Source organism: Delphinus delphis, chromosome 17 (genome assembly GCF_949987515.2).
Source record: "Delphinus delphis chromosome 17, mDelDel1.2, whole genome shotgun sequence".
NCBI lineage: Eukaryota > Metazoa > Chordata > Mammalia > Artiodactyla > Delphinidae > Delphinus > Delphinus delphis.
Window position 1 is genome coordinate 43505619 of NC_082699.1, and position 14785 is coordinate 43520403.

The following is a 14785-nucleotide window of genomic DNA, read 5'->3' on the forward strand; positions in this document are numbered from 1 at the left end:
TCTGAATTTTATCTACGATGTTCTTAATTGTATTTTATGTTTTTAATTTCTAAATATTTGAGGATTTTGCAGATACCTTTCTTTTATTAGTTTACAGTTTAATTCCATTGTGATCAGCACATATACTCTGATTTCAGTCCTTTTAATTTTATTGAGACTTGTTTTTGTAAATGTAAATTGGTGCAGCCACTGTGGAAAACAGTGTGGAGATTTCTCAAAAGGCTAAAACTACCATATGACCCAGCAGTTCCACTCCTGGGTATATGTCCAAAAAAATAAAAACACTAATATGAAAAGATATGTGCACCCCAGTGTTCATAAGCAGCATTATTTACAGTCACCAAGATATGGAAACAATGTAAGTGTCCATCTACGGAGGAATGGATAAAGAAAATGTGCGTACACACACACACACACACACACACACACACACACACACACACACACACACACACACACTGGAATACTACTCAGCTGTAAAAAAAGAATGAAATTTTGCCATTTGCAGCAACATGGATCAACTTGGAGGACATTATGCTAAGTGAAGTAAGTCAGACAAAGACAAATACTGTATGATATCATTTATATGTGGAATCTAAAAAATACAACAAACTAGTGAATATAACAGAAAAGAAGCGGACTCACAGATATAGAGAACAAAGTAGTGGTCACCAGTGGGGAGAGGGGGAGGTACAAACTGTTGGATGTAAAATAGGTTCAAGGATGTATTGTGCAGCATGGGGAATATAGCCAATATTTTGTAATAATTGTAACTGGAATTTAACCTTTCAAAAGTGTATAAAAAAATTTAAAAAAGGGAATAAGGCAGATCTGTTAGTAAATCCTATTTTAAGTGTTAATTAGTACTATTTTCACTGTTATTTTTGATGATTGACTTGATTTAAAAAGTGTAATGCTTGAGCTGAATATATGTGTATGAATGTGTGTGGACATTATTTTAGTTTGTATTTTTATTTTTTATTATTGTTAGAGGTTCTGAAATAGTGAAACATTTAAAGTTAGTAGAATTGTGTATCTCTTTGATTTAATTCTAATTAAAATAATTTCTGTGTATACCTTTTCTTCCCTTGCATCCTAATTTACTTTATATGGTGTTGTTTATAAATGTTATTTAATATATTGTTTGTTATGCTTTGTATTTTCTTATGCAGGACCAAAAGATCTCAGATTGCTATAACTGAAGGTATATTTGAACTTCCAAATCTCACAGTTCAAGCTACAAGAGCACAGACACTTCTGCTGCAAGCAATTTATCAAAGTTGGTCTCATATTGGAAATGTCAGCTCTTCAGCAGTGAATGAAGCTTTGATGAATGAAGTTTTCCAAACTATAGGTAAGAACACACTCTTCTTGACAAGTGTATGGAAAACTCTTATTAGAGGTGACTAATATTTTATCATTCAAATTCATGTGTATAGTATGATCAACTTAAATTGTAGTGTATTTCTATGAAAGCAGATTTTTATAGCGCCTGTGTAAAATCCAAGATATGAGTTAAGCCATTCAGTTTTGTTCTCTGCCACCAACTTGTGGATATATTTTGTAGTTGCAAGAGATTATTTTTCACCAGCTCCTTGTACAATTCATCCTTTGGCCTTACTTGGATAACTTTTGAGGGGATCAGTCTGTATGTTTGAAATGATAACCAAGTCAAGTATAAATACAATATGTTTGATTATGCTGGTAGAGTGGAATAAAATTCTTAATTATAGTACTTTAGCAATTCATAAGCAAGTTAATTTTTTTTTTTTTTTTTTTTTTATAAATTTATTCATTTTATTTATTTATTTTTGGCTGCGTTGGGTCTTCGTTGCTGTGGGCTTTCTCTAGTTGCAGCGAGTGGGGGCTATTCTTCGTTGCGGTGTGTGGGCTTCTCATTGCGGTGGCTTCTCTTGCTGCAGAACATGGGCTCTAGGCTCGCGGGCTTCAGTAGTTGTGGCACGCGGGCTCAGTAGTTGTGGCTCACGGGCTCTAGAGCACAGGCTCAGTAGTTGTGGCGCGCGGGCTTAGTTGCTCCACGGCATGTGGGATCTTCCTGGACCAGGGCTCGAACCCATGTCCCCTGCATTGGCAGGCGTATTCTTAACCACTGCGCTACCTGGGAAGTCCCAAGTTAATTTTTTTAATGTGGAAAATATTAGTCTTATACCCTGAATGAATGAATTAACTATGGAAAGTTAAAAATCTGCTTTGATGCCAGTTTATTATCTTCATCTTATCACTCACTTTGTAGATAAACAAGAAAAATTGCAGAAGGCTTGCTTCTTTTAGTTGTTTCAGCTCAAAATAATGTTACTTTTGCAGTGACACAAAAAGGATATATTTTTATTAAGTGCAATCATGCTTAAAATGATAACATTATTTTTATCTTATACCTCATTTGTTTATTAAAATAAAACTGGTTTTGTTGTTATATGATGCTTTCTAAGGTTTTAAGTTTAGACCTTACTATGGGGAATATCTTATAAATTCTTAAAAAATGCATTTTAATTAGAGCCTTTTCATTTGATATAGCCATTGCCTAATATAAAATTGTACAGCTGTTTTGGAACAGGTTTTTCTGTAAAGAAATGATGGGACAAATGTTTCATTTGTTTAGAAGTTCTTAACTTGGGGCTTATGAAAGGGCTTCGAATTCTGTGAATACCCTGAAATAGTATGCAGATCTTATGTGTGTATAAACATATACCCCTAAGGTCACACATATTTATGTTCTCTTTTTTAGTTGATTCTTTTATTAAATGTAGTGAGTCTATTCCTTAGAGAGTCTTTTGACACATCTATTTTTTCTTATATTAACATAGTTACAGTTAGTTTTTGTTTGGTTGGTATTTGATATAGTTCCTTTTGCATTCTTTACTTAAAATCTATGTGTTTTTATCTTTAGGTATATGTCCTGGAAATAACATATAACTAGATATTATAGATCAAGTTTTCTAATTTGCCTTTTAGCTAGTAAATTCAATCCATTTATACTTGTGACTATAGTTTCTTTTTGTCTTTGTTTCTATCATGTTACTGTTTTGTTTCCTTTTATACTGATATAGCTACACTACTTTTTAAAAAATTGCTATTATTTCTTACTTAATATCCTCTTTACACTTGGAATTTGTATACTCCTATTGAATTATTATTTTTTAAATTTTTTAATTTAATTTTTTTATACAGCAGGTTCTTATTAGTCATCCATTTTATACACATCAGTGTATACATGTCAACCCCAATTGCCCAATGCATTACCCCCTCACCCCCACCCCCCCACAGCTTTCCACCCTTGGTGTCCATACGTGTGTTGTCTACATCTGTGTCTCAACTTCTGCCCTGCAAACCGGTTCATCTGTACCATTTTTCTAGTTTCCACATATATGCGTTAATATATGATATTTCTTTTTCTCTTTCTGACTTACTTCACTCTGTATGACAGTCTCTAGATTCATCCACGTCTCAACAAATGACCCAATTTTGTTCCTTTATATGGCTGAGTAATATTCCATTCTATACATGTACCACATCTTCTTTATCCATTCGTCTGTCAATGGGCATTTAGGTTGCTTGCATGACCTGGCTATTGTAAATAGTGCTGCAATGAACATTGGGGTGCATGTGTCTTTTTGAATCATGGTTTTCTCTGGGTATATGCCCAGTATGGCATTGCTGGCTTATATGGTAATTCTATTTTGAGTTTTTTAAGGAACCTCCATACTGTTCTCCATAGTGGCTGTATCAATTTACATTCCCACCAACAGTGCAAGAGGGTTCCCGTTTCTCCACACCCTCTCCAGCATTTGTTGTTTGTAGATTTTCTGATGATGCCCATTCTAACTGGTGTGAGGTGCTACCTCATTGTAGTTTTGATTTGCATTTCTCTAATAATTAGTGATGTTGAGCAGCTTTGCATGTGTTTCTTGGCCATCTGTATGTCTTCTTTGGAGAAATGTCTATTTAGATCTTGTGCCCATTTTTGGATTGGGTTGTTTGTTTTTTTAATACTGAGCTGCATGAGCTGTTTATATATTTTGGAGATTAATCCTTTGTCCATTGATTTGTTTGCAAATATTTTGTCCCATTCTGAGGGTTGTCTTTTTGTCTTGTTTATGGTTTCCTTTGCTGTGCAAAAGCTTTGAAGTCTCATTAGGTCCCATTTGTTTATTTTTGTTTTTATTTCCATTACACTAGGAGGTGGATCAAAAAAGATCTTGCTGTGATTTATGTCATCGAGTTTTCTTCCTATGTTTTCTTCCAAGAGTTTTATAGTGTCCAGTCTTACATTTAGCTCTCTAATCCATTTTGAGTTTATTTTTGTGTAAGGAAGTGTTCCAATTTCACTCTTTTACATGTAGTGGTCCAGTTTTCCCAGCAGCACTTATTGAAGAGACTGTCTTTTCTCCATTGTATATCCTTGCCTCCTTTGTCATAGATTAGTTGACCATAGATGTGTGGGTTTATATCTAGGCTTTCTATCTTGTTCCATTAATCTATGTTTCTGTTTTTGTGCCAGTACCATATTGTCTTGATTACTGTAGCTTTATAGTACAGTCTGAAGTCAGGGAGTGTGATTCCTCCAGCTGCGTTTTTTGCCCTCAAGAGTGCTTTGGCTATTCGGGGTCTTCTGTGTCTCCATACAAATTTTAAGATTTTTTGTTCTAGTTCCGTAAAAAATGCCATTCGTAATTTGATAGGGATTGCATTGAGTCTGTAGATTGCTTTAGGTAGTATAGTCATGTTCACAGTATTGATTCTTCCAATCCAAGAAGATGGTATATCTCTCCATCTGTTGGTATCATCTTTAATTTCTTTCATCAGTGTCTTATAGTTTTCTGCATACAGGTCTGTTGTCTCCCTAGGTAGGTTTATTCCTAGGTATTTAAATTATTATTGTTGCCATGGTAAATGGGAGTGTTTCCTTAGTTTCTCTTTCAGATTTTTCATCATCAGTGTATAGAAATGCAAGAGATTTCTGTGCATTAATTTTGTATCCTGCAACTTTACCAAATTCATTGATTAGCTCTCGTAGTTTTCTGGTGGCATTATTAGGATTCTCTATGTATAGTATCATGTCATCTGTAAACAGTGACAGTTTTACTTCTTCTTTTCCAATTTGTATTTGTTTTATTTCTTTTTCTTCTCTGATTGCTGTGGCTATTCCAAAACTATGTTGAATAATAGTGGCATGAGTGAACATCCTTGTCTTGTTCCTGATCTTAGAGCAAATGCTTTCAGTTTTTCACCATTGAGAATGATGTTTGCTGTGGGTTTGTCATATATGGCCTTTATTATGTTGGGGTAGGATCCCTGTATGCCCACTTTCTGGAGAGTTTTTATCATAACTTGGTGCTGAATATTGTCAAAAGCTTTTTCTGCATCTCTTGAGATGATCATATGGTTTTTATTCTTCAGTTTGTTAATATGGTGTATCACATTGATTGATTTGTGTATTTTGAAGGGTCCTTGCACCCCTGGTATAAATCCCACTTGATCATGGTGTATGATTCTTTTAATGTGTTGTTGGATTCTGTTTGCTAGTATTTTGTTGAGGATTTTTGCATCTGTATTACATCAGTGATATTGGTCTGTAATTTTCTTTTTTTGTAGTAGTATCTTTGTCTGGTTTTGGTCTCATGGTGATGGTGGCCTCATAGAATGAGTTTGGGAATTTTCCTTCCTCCTCAATTTTTTGGAAGAGTTTGAGAAGGATGGTTGTTAGCTCTTCTCTAAATGTTTGATAGAATTCCCCTGGGAAACCATCTGGTCCTGGACTTTTGCTTGTTTGGAGATTTTCAGTCACAGTTTCAATTTCATTCCTTGTGATTGGTCTGTTCGTATTTTCTATTTCTTCCTGGTTCCGTCTTGGAAGGCTATACCTTTCTAATAATTTGTCCATTTCTTCCAGGTTGTCCATTTTATTGGCATAGAGTTGCTTGTAGTAGTCTATTAGGATGCTTTGTATTTCTGTGGTGTCTGTTGTAACTTCTCCTTTTTCATTTCTCATTTTATTGATTTGAGTCCTCTCCCTCTTTTTCTTGATGAGTCTGGCTAATGGTTTATCAATTTTGTTAATCTTCTCAAAGAACCAGGTTTTAGTTTTATTCATATTTGCTATTGTTTTCTTTGTTTGTATTTCATTTATTTCTGCTCTGATCTTTATGATTTCTTTCCTTCTGCTAACTTTGGGTTTTGTTTGTTCTTCTTTCTCTAGTTCCTTTAGGTAAGGTTAGATTGTTTATTTGAGATTTTTCTTGTTTCTTGAGATAGGGTTGTATAGCTGTAAACTTCCCTCTTAGAAAAGCTTTTGCTGCATCCCATAGGTTTTGGGTCATCGTGTTTACATTGTCATTGTCTCTAGGTAATTTTTGATTTCCTCTTTGATTTCTTTAGTGAACTCTTGGTTATTTAGTAACGTATTGTTTAGCCTGCATGTGTTTGTGTTTTTTACATTTTTTTCCCCTGTAATTCATTTCTAATCTCATAGCATTGTGGTCAGAAAAGATGCTTGATATGATTTCAGTTTTCTTAAATTTACTGTGGCTTGTTTTGTGAGCCAAGATGTGATCTGTCCTGGAGGATGTTCCGTGTGCACTTGAGAAGAAAGTGTAATCTGCTGTTTTTAGATGGAATGTTCTGTAAATATCAGTTAAACTTATGTGGTCTATTGTGTCACTTTAAGCTTCTGTTTCCTTATTTATTTTCATTTTGGATGATCTGTCTATTGGTGTAACTGAGGTGTTAAAGTCCCCCACTATTATTGAGTTACTGTCGTTTTCCTGTTTATAGCTGTTAGCAGTTGCCTTATGTATTGAAGTGCTCCTATGTTGGGTGCATATATATTTATAATTGCTGTATGTTCCTCTTGGATCAATCCCTTGATCATTATGTAGTGTCCTTCCTTGTCTCTGGTAACATTCTTTATTTTATTATTTATTTTTTTGCGGTACTCGGGACTCTCACTGCTGTGGCCTCTCCCGTTGCGGAGCACAGGCTCCGGATGCGCAGGCTCAGTGGCCATGGTCCACGGGCCCCGTCGCTCTGCGGCATGTGGGATCCTCCTTGACCGGGGCACGAACCCACGTCCTCTGCATCGGCAGGCGGACTCCCAACCACTGCGCCACCAGGGAAGCCCACATTCTTTATTTTAAAGTCTATTTTATCTGATATGAGTATTGCTCTTCCAGCTTTCTTTTTTTTTTTTTTTTTTTTTTTTGGGGGGTACGCGAGCCTCTCACTGCTGTGACCTCTCCCGTTGTGGAGCACTGGCTCTGGACGTGCAGCATCAGCGGCCATGGCTCACGGGATCCAGCCGCTCCGCGGCACGTGGGAACTTCCCGGACCGGGGCATGAACCCGTGTCCCCTGCGTCAGTAGGTGGACTCTCAACCACTGTGCAACCAGGGAAGCCCATTACAGCTTTCTTTTGATTTCCATTTGCATGGAATATCTTTTTCCATACCCTCACTTTCAGTGTGTATATGTCCCTAGTTCTGAATTGGGTCTCTTGTAGAGAGCATATATATGACTCTTATATTTGTATCCATTCAGCAAGCCTGTGTCTTTTGTTTGGAGCATTTAATCCATTCACGTTTAAGGTAATTATCGATATGTATATTCCTATGACCATTTTCTTAATTTTTTTGGTTTTTTTTTTTTTTTTTAATAGGTCCTTTTCTTCTCTGTGTTTCCCAGTTAGAGAAGTTCCTTAATCATTTGTTGTAGAGCTGGTTTGGTGGTGCTGAATTCTTTTAGCTTTTGCTTGTCTGTAAAGCTTTTGATTTCTCCATCTAATCTGAATGAGATCCTTGCCAGGTAATCTTGGTTGTAGGTTCTTCCCTTCATCACTTTAAGTATATCATGCCACTCCCTTCTGGCTTGTTGAGTTTCTGCTGAGAAATCAGTTGTTAACCTTATGGGAGCTCCCTTGTATGTTATTTGTCAGTTTTCCCTTGCTGCTTTTAATAATTTTTCTTTGTCTTTAATTTTTGCCAGTTTGATTACTATGTGTCTCGGCATGTTTCTGCTTGGGTTTATCCTGTATGGGACTCTCTGCTCTTCCTGGACTTGGATGGCTATTTCCTTTCCCACGTTATGGAATTTTTCGACTATAATGTCTTGAAATATTTTGTCCAGTCCTTTTTTCTCTTTTCTCCTTCTGGACCCCTATAATGCAAATGTTGTTGCGTTTAATTTTGTCCCAGAGGTCTCTTAGGCTGTCTTCATTTCTTTTTATTCTTGTTTCTTTGTTCTGTTCCACAGCAGTGAATTCCACCATTCTCTCTTCCAGGTCACGTATCCGTTCTTTTGCCTCAGTTATTTTGCTTTTTTTTTGGCCGTACGCAGGCCTCTCACTGCTGTGGCCTCTCCTGTTGCAGAGCACAGGCTCTGGATGCACAGGCTCAGCGGCCACGGCCCACGGGCCCAGCCGCTCCGCGACATGTGGGATCCTCCCAGACCGGGGCACGAACGAGTGTCCCCTGCGTCGGCAGGCGGCCTCTCAACCACTGCGCAACCAGGGAAGCCCAGTTATTCTGCTTTTTATTCCTTCTGGTATAGTTTTCATTTCAGTTATTGTATTGTTCATCTCTGTTTGTTTGTTCTTTAATTCTTCTAGGTCTTTGTTAAACATTTCTTGCATCTTCTCGATCTTTGCGTCCATTCTTTTTCCGAGGTCCTGGATCATCTTTCTGTATCATTATTCTGAATTCTTTTTCTGGAAGTTTGCCTATGTCCCCTTCATTTAGTTGTTTTTCTGGGGTTTTATGTTGTTCCTTCACCTGGTACATAGCCGTCTGCCTGTTCATCTTGTCTGTCTTTCTGTGAATGTGGTTTTTGTTCCACAGGCTGCAGGATTGTAGTTCTTCTTGCTTCTGTTGTCTACCGTCTAGTGGATGAGGCTATTCCTATTGAATTATTATTATTTTTTTAACATCTTTATTGGGGTATAATTGCTTTACAATGGTGTGTTAGTTTCTGCTTTATAACAAAGTGAATCAGTTATACATATACATATGTTCCCATATCTCTTCCCTCTTGCGTCTCCCTCCCTCTCGCCCTCCCTATCCCACCCCTCCAGACGGTCACAAAGCACTGAGCCAATATCCCTGTGCCATGCGGCTGCTTCCCACTAGCTATCTACCTTATGTTTGTTAGTGTGTATATGTCCATGACTCTCTCTCGCCCTGTCACAGCTCACCCTTTCCCCTCCCCGTATCCTGAAATCCATTCTCCAGTAGGTCTGTGTCTTTATTCCTGTCTTACCCCTAGGTTCTTCATGACATTTTTTTTTTCTTCTTAAATTCCATATATATGTGTTAGAATTATTAACTTAAATAACTGATGCTGCTTTGGAAAGCAATTTGTTAGTTCTTGAACAAGTTAAATGTAGAATTATTATATAACCCAGCAATTTTACTCCTATAAATACACCCAAGAATTGAAAACATATATCTACATAACATCTTGTACATGAATTCGTAACATTATTTTTTCCTTTTTGCATGCAAAAATATTTATTTATTTATTTTTATTTAAAAAATTATTTTAATTTTCGGTCATGCCACGTGGCTTGTGGGATCTTAGTTCCCCAACCAGGGATCAAACCCACGCCCCCTGCTTTGGAAGTACTGGACCACCAAGGAAGTCCCAAAAGTATATTTTTTTAATAATAATTTTATATATTTAAGGTATGCAACAATTTAAGAATGTTTTCATATACATGGTGAAATTATTACCACGGTCAAGCTAACTAACATATATATCTCCTCACACAGTTACATTGTTTTCCTGTGGTGAGAGTACCTGAAATTTACTCTTAACAAATTTCCAGTATATGGTACAGTAGTAAGTAAAATCATCATGCTGTACATTAGATTTCTAGAACTTATCGTACATAACTGCAATTTTGTACCCTTTGACCAACATATCTCATTTCTCCCACTTCCTGGCCCTGGTAAACAGTATTCTGGCCTCTGCTTCTATGAATTTGACTTTTTAGAGTCCACATATAAAGGATTTCACATAGCATTATTTTCAATAGCCAAAAGGTGGATACAACCCAAATATCTTTTAACCGATGAATGGATAGACAAAATGTGTTATATCTTTACGATGGAATATTATTCAGACATAAAAAGGAATGAGGTACTGATAACATGCTGTGGATGAACCTTGAAAACATTATGCTAAGTAGAAGAAGCCAGATGCAAAAAGTCTCATATTTTGATTCTAGTTTTATGAAATACTTAGCATATACAAATACACAGATACAGAAAGTAGATTAGTGTTTGCCAGAGTCTGGGGAAAAGGAGGAATGGGGAATGACTGCATGAGTTTCTTTCAGATTGATGAAAATGTTCTCGAATTAGTAGTGACGTTTTCATACTTGTGAATATGCTAAATTGTACTTAATTGTACACTTTAAAAGGGTGAATTTTATGTTATATGAATTTTATCTCATTTAAAAAAATGCTTTAAATTGATGAATATTTAATTGGACTAAATTATGTGTTGTGGTCTGAATGTGTCCCGCCAAAATTCATATGTTGAAATTCTAATGCCCAATGTGATAGTGTTAGGAACTGGGGGGGCCTTTGGGAGTTGATTAGATCACGAGGGTGGAGTCCTCACACATGAGATTAATGTCCTTATTAAAAGAGGCCACAGAAGAACTCCGTTGATCCTTCTGCCATCTGAGGACACAATGAGAATTTAGTAGTCTGCAGCAGGAGGAGGTTCTCACCAGAACCTGACCATGCTGGCACCCTGATTTTGGACTTTCAGCCTCCAGAATTGAGAGAAATAAACTTCTCTTGTTTATATGCTACTCAGTCTGTGGCATTTAGGTATAGCAGCCCTAATAGGCTAAAGCATTATGTTATTGCCATTGTTATGGCTGTTATTTTATGTGGAGTTACTGTACAAAAGCTTTTCTTTCAGATCCTCACCCATAATGCCTATAGTGAAGCCTTCATTGGCAATAGCATTTTTCACTGTTGGAAATTATCTAATTCATGTTTTTGTTTGTCAGGTTTCTGTTTTCTGTGATATTCTCTCCAGAGTTTTTGTTTCTTTGTCTTTCTTTTTTTGGTTTACTGTCTCACAGTATTAATCTTCCTTTATTTAAAATTTTTTTTTGTCAACTGGCTTAGATAGCCTAAAAATTCATATTAAATTTTGATGGTGCTTAGTTTATAATTTTTATTCTGACAAACTAATTCCATATTTCCTTCGTTCAATTTATCAAATGGACTGTGTTATGCAAAAACATTTTTTAAAAACTTTCTTACTCTGAAAATATTCTGTCCTAATAGAATGCTGGCATAGGTCTTAAAAAATGGAAAAGACAAGTAATCACAGATTAAGTGATTAATAACCTGATATTCTGACATTGAGAAATCTAAAATTAGTAGAACAAATTTTTTGGAGATTAAGGGAGTTGAGGAAAGTGGAACAATGTTAGGAAGATTCATCTCTTTGACAAGGAATCTTATTTTTATCAAATGAAGCAGCTATAAAATTTATCATAGATGAATTACAAGAATCAGCTAAAATATTTTTAAAAAGGTAGATTTCCAAGTGTCTAGTTTTCTTATGTCTTTTTTTGTCCCCCCCCCCAATCTTATTCTGTTTGTTTTAGTCTTAGTACAGTGCTTGCTTATATTGTCCTCTAAATTTTCTGTCTTAAGATCCAGGAAATATATATTTAAGGTATAAGGTTGTTAGCATTTTATTATCTTACATCTGTGGGCGGTCAGTAGACAACCCTCAGCAGTGTTAAGCTTTGTTTAATGTGTTTGGTTTAACCAGTGATCCTTTGCTTTACATTGCAACTAGTTCTCATTTACTATACTAATGGAGTGATTATGCAGGCTGTGTATGTTTTTAGACTTCTCAGACTTATATTCTGATAATGTTTGGAAGAAGAAACATTCTTCTGTTTTACAGCTGACTCTAAGCTAAGCACTTGTCTTCAATGTTTCTGCCTCACCTTCCATCATAATCTTTTGCCCCAGCCTACCTTCCTACTTCTTGCTATCTTGTTATTGATAGTTACTAACACATAGCATCCAGTTTTCTCCTGTCCATGATTCTAGTGGCTTTTCCTTCTGTCTCTATTGAGCATAATCCTGTCTTGATAGAATTCTCCTATATTATCCTTTTTTCTTTAATAGCTGTTTCTTTAACACAAGTCAACACAGTTTTTTCATTTGGATTAAACACTGTGGTATAGTCTGTGTGTTCCTTAAAAATTACATTCTCTTCCACATTCATGCTTTTGCCCAGGTTTACCTCTCTACCATATGCCAGAAATGGTTTAACTTGGTTTCTCTTCTCCTTCCCATTCCTTCTGTTCAGTCTTTTTTTCAAAACATCTTTATTGAGATATAATTCATCTACCATATGATTCACTTTTTTTTGGTATGCAGTATTTGGCTTGTTGTATATTCAGAGTTCTGTATTCATCACCACAATCAATTTTACAACATTTTCACTGCCCCCAAAAGAAGTCCCACATTCTTTAGCCATCACTCCCCAAGCCTTCCATCTCCCCAAGCCATAAGCAAACACTAATCTGCTTTTTGTCTACATGGATTTGCCTATTCTGGACGTTACATGTAAATAGATCATGTAAAATACAGTCCTTTGTGACTGATTTCTTTCACTTAGGGTACTTTTTTGAAGTTCATCCATGTTATAGCATATATGAGTTTCTTTTTATTGTCAAGCAGTATTCCACTGTATGTATGTACCATTTTGTTCATCCATTTGTCAGTTGATGGACATTTGGGTGGTTTCTACTTTTGATATTTATGCATGATGATGCGATGAACATCCATGTACAAGTTTTTGTGTGGACATATGCTTTTATTTCTCTTGGATGTATTTCTAGGAGTAGAAATGCTAGGTCATATGGTAACTCTAACCTTTTGAGGAATTGCCAGGGTGTTTTCCAAGGCAGCTGTACCATTGTATATTCCCACCTGTAGTATATGAGGATTCCAGTTTTTCCCACATTTTCACCATAATGTTATTACCTGTCCTTTTGGTTCTGGTTTGTCCTAGGGGCTGTGAAGTAGTGTCTCATTGTGATTTTGATTTGCATTTCCCTCATGTCTAATGGTGTTGGCTCTTTGTATATCTTTGTGGAAAAATGTCTGTTCAAGTCCTTTGTTCATTTTTGAATTGTTTCTTTTATCTTTTTGTTTTGAGAATTCTTTATATATTCTAGATACAAGTTCCTTATCAGATACATGGTTTGTGAATGTTTTCTGCAGTTCTGTGGGTTGGCCTTTTACTTTCCTGATGGTGATCTTCTAACTTTTTCACCTGTAGCCTCAAGTACATCTTTACATTGGACCTTGTTATCATTTATCAATAGAAATGCATTGTTTCTTCTTTGTTCCTGATCCTGCTTCTTGATCTTCATCATTACTTTTAGCCCTTTTAATTCTTTCAGCCTTTTTAATATCACAGAATCCTCACTGCTCTTGTTACTCAGCTTGATTCCTGAGGCTGGCAATTTCAGTGGTGCTACCCTTCTAGATTCATTTCTTCCTTTCTCCTTTCATCTTTGGTTTCTCTGTGCCTCTTCTGCAACATGTTCTGCTTGCAAATAAGAAACTTCTGTGTGTCCTACCCCTTCAGTCACCAGAACAACACTGTGCTCTCTGAACTGAACTGTTACTTACTTTGAGGACTTTTAGGAAAAATACATTTATAATTGAGTTCCTATCTTACCATTTCATTAAGTGCAGATTGTAACTTATTAGTTGCCTTTGAAATCAATGTCTTTGGTAACCACTAAGAGTTTGAAAAGAATAAAAGGGAATGAAGTAGAATGAATGCCGTATATTGGGTTGGCCAAGAAGTTCCTTCAGGTTTTTCCGTAAGATGTTACAAAAAACCTGAACAAACTTATTGGCCAACCCAATAGTAAGAAAAAGGATTATGTTTGTTATATCCATAAACGTGAAAGGTGTACGTTGTTAGTAAATACAATTATGCTTTAATTTTTTTCTTGGTGAGACTAGGAATTAAAATTCTATGCAATTGCTTCTTGAATGTTTGAGTCTTGGAAACTGAGAGGACATGGGAGATGCCCTGAATAACAATAGGAAAAAAATCTAGTATTTTCCCAAAGAGAGAGAACTAAAAGAATTTGATAATAAATAATTAATGACATGCATTTGAAATTTTAAAATTCCTTAGCTAGAAAATGCATTATTGATTTTTATAATATTTTAGATGATGTGTCAGGGGAATGCACAGGGTCACTGACAAAACACATGTACACGTAAAGCATAGGACACTCCTGGAAAATTTAAAATGTGAAAAATATTCATTATGCAATCTTGAGAGCCAAAATAAAATGGTTATTGATTTCCTGATTATAATAACAATCGATTCTCAGTGAAGAGTGACCGATATCAAGTTGTGAAATAATATAATTTTATCACTCAAAGGAAGTAAGTAGTTTGATAGTGAAGTTGTATATGTGTCCTATTTATGTAGCATTTTTATATAAAGAAAACTAAGCACAAGAATAGTCTTTTATTCTTGGTTTATAGGTACAGGATTATTTCACTGTCTTACTAACCTGATTAGTTTTTTAAAAAAAAATAACTATTTAATTTTATTTTTTTCTTTTAATAACCAAAACTGTTAAATAGGTCAGCGTATGTAAAATCAAGTAACACTAGGTTGTTGGATTTCATTGGGTCGTAGAATATGCAACAAGCTCGTGCACCAGTCTTCTAAAATGTTGGAGTAATAATTGT

At 35.7% G+C, this 14785-nt stretch overlaps 1 protein-coding gene across 12 annotated transcripts in view; it reads left to right on the plus strand.

The window, feature by feature from the left end:
* VPS13B (vacuolar protein sorting 13 homolog B) overlaps window positions 1-14785 on the plus strand; it is a 798456-nt gene that overhangs the window by 142825 nt on the left and 640846 nt on the right. For all 12 annotated transcript variants that reach the window (XM_059994971.1, XM_059994970.1, XM_059994972.1 and 9 more), the window contains one exon: window positions 1173-1354. In XM_059994971.1, the coding sequence (XP_059850954.1) occupies window positions 1173-1354 (182 nt within the window). The remainder of the gene's footprint in view (window positions 1-1172; window positions 1355-14785) is intronic.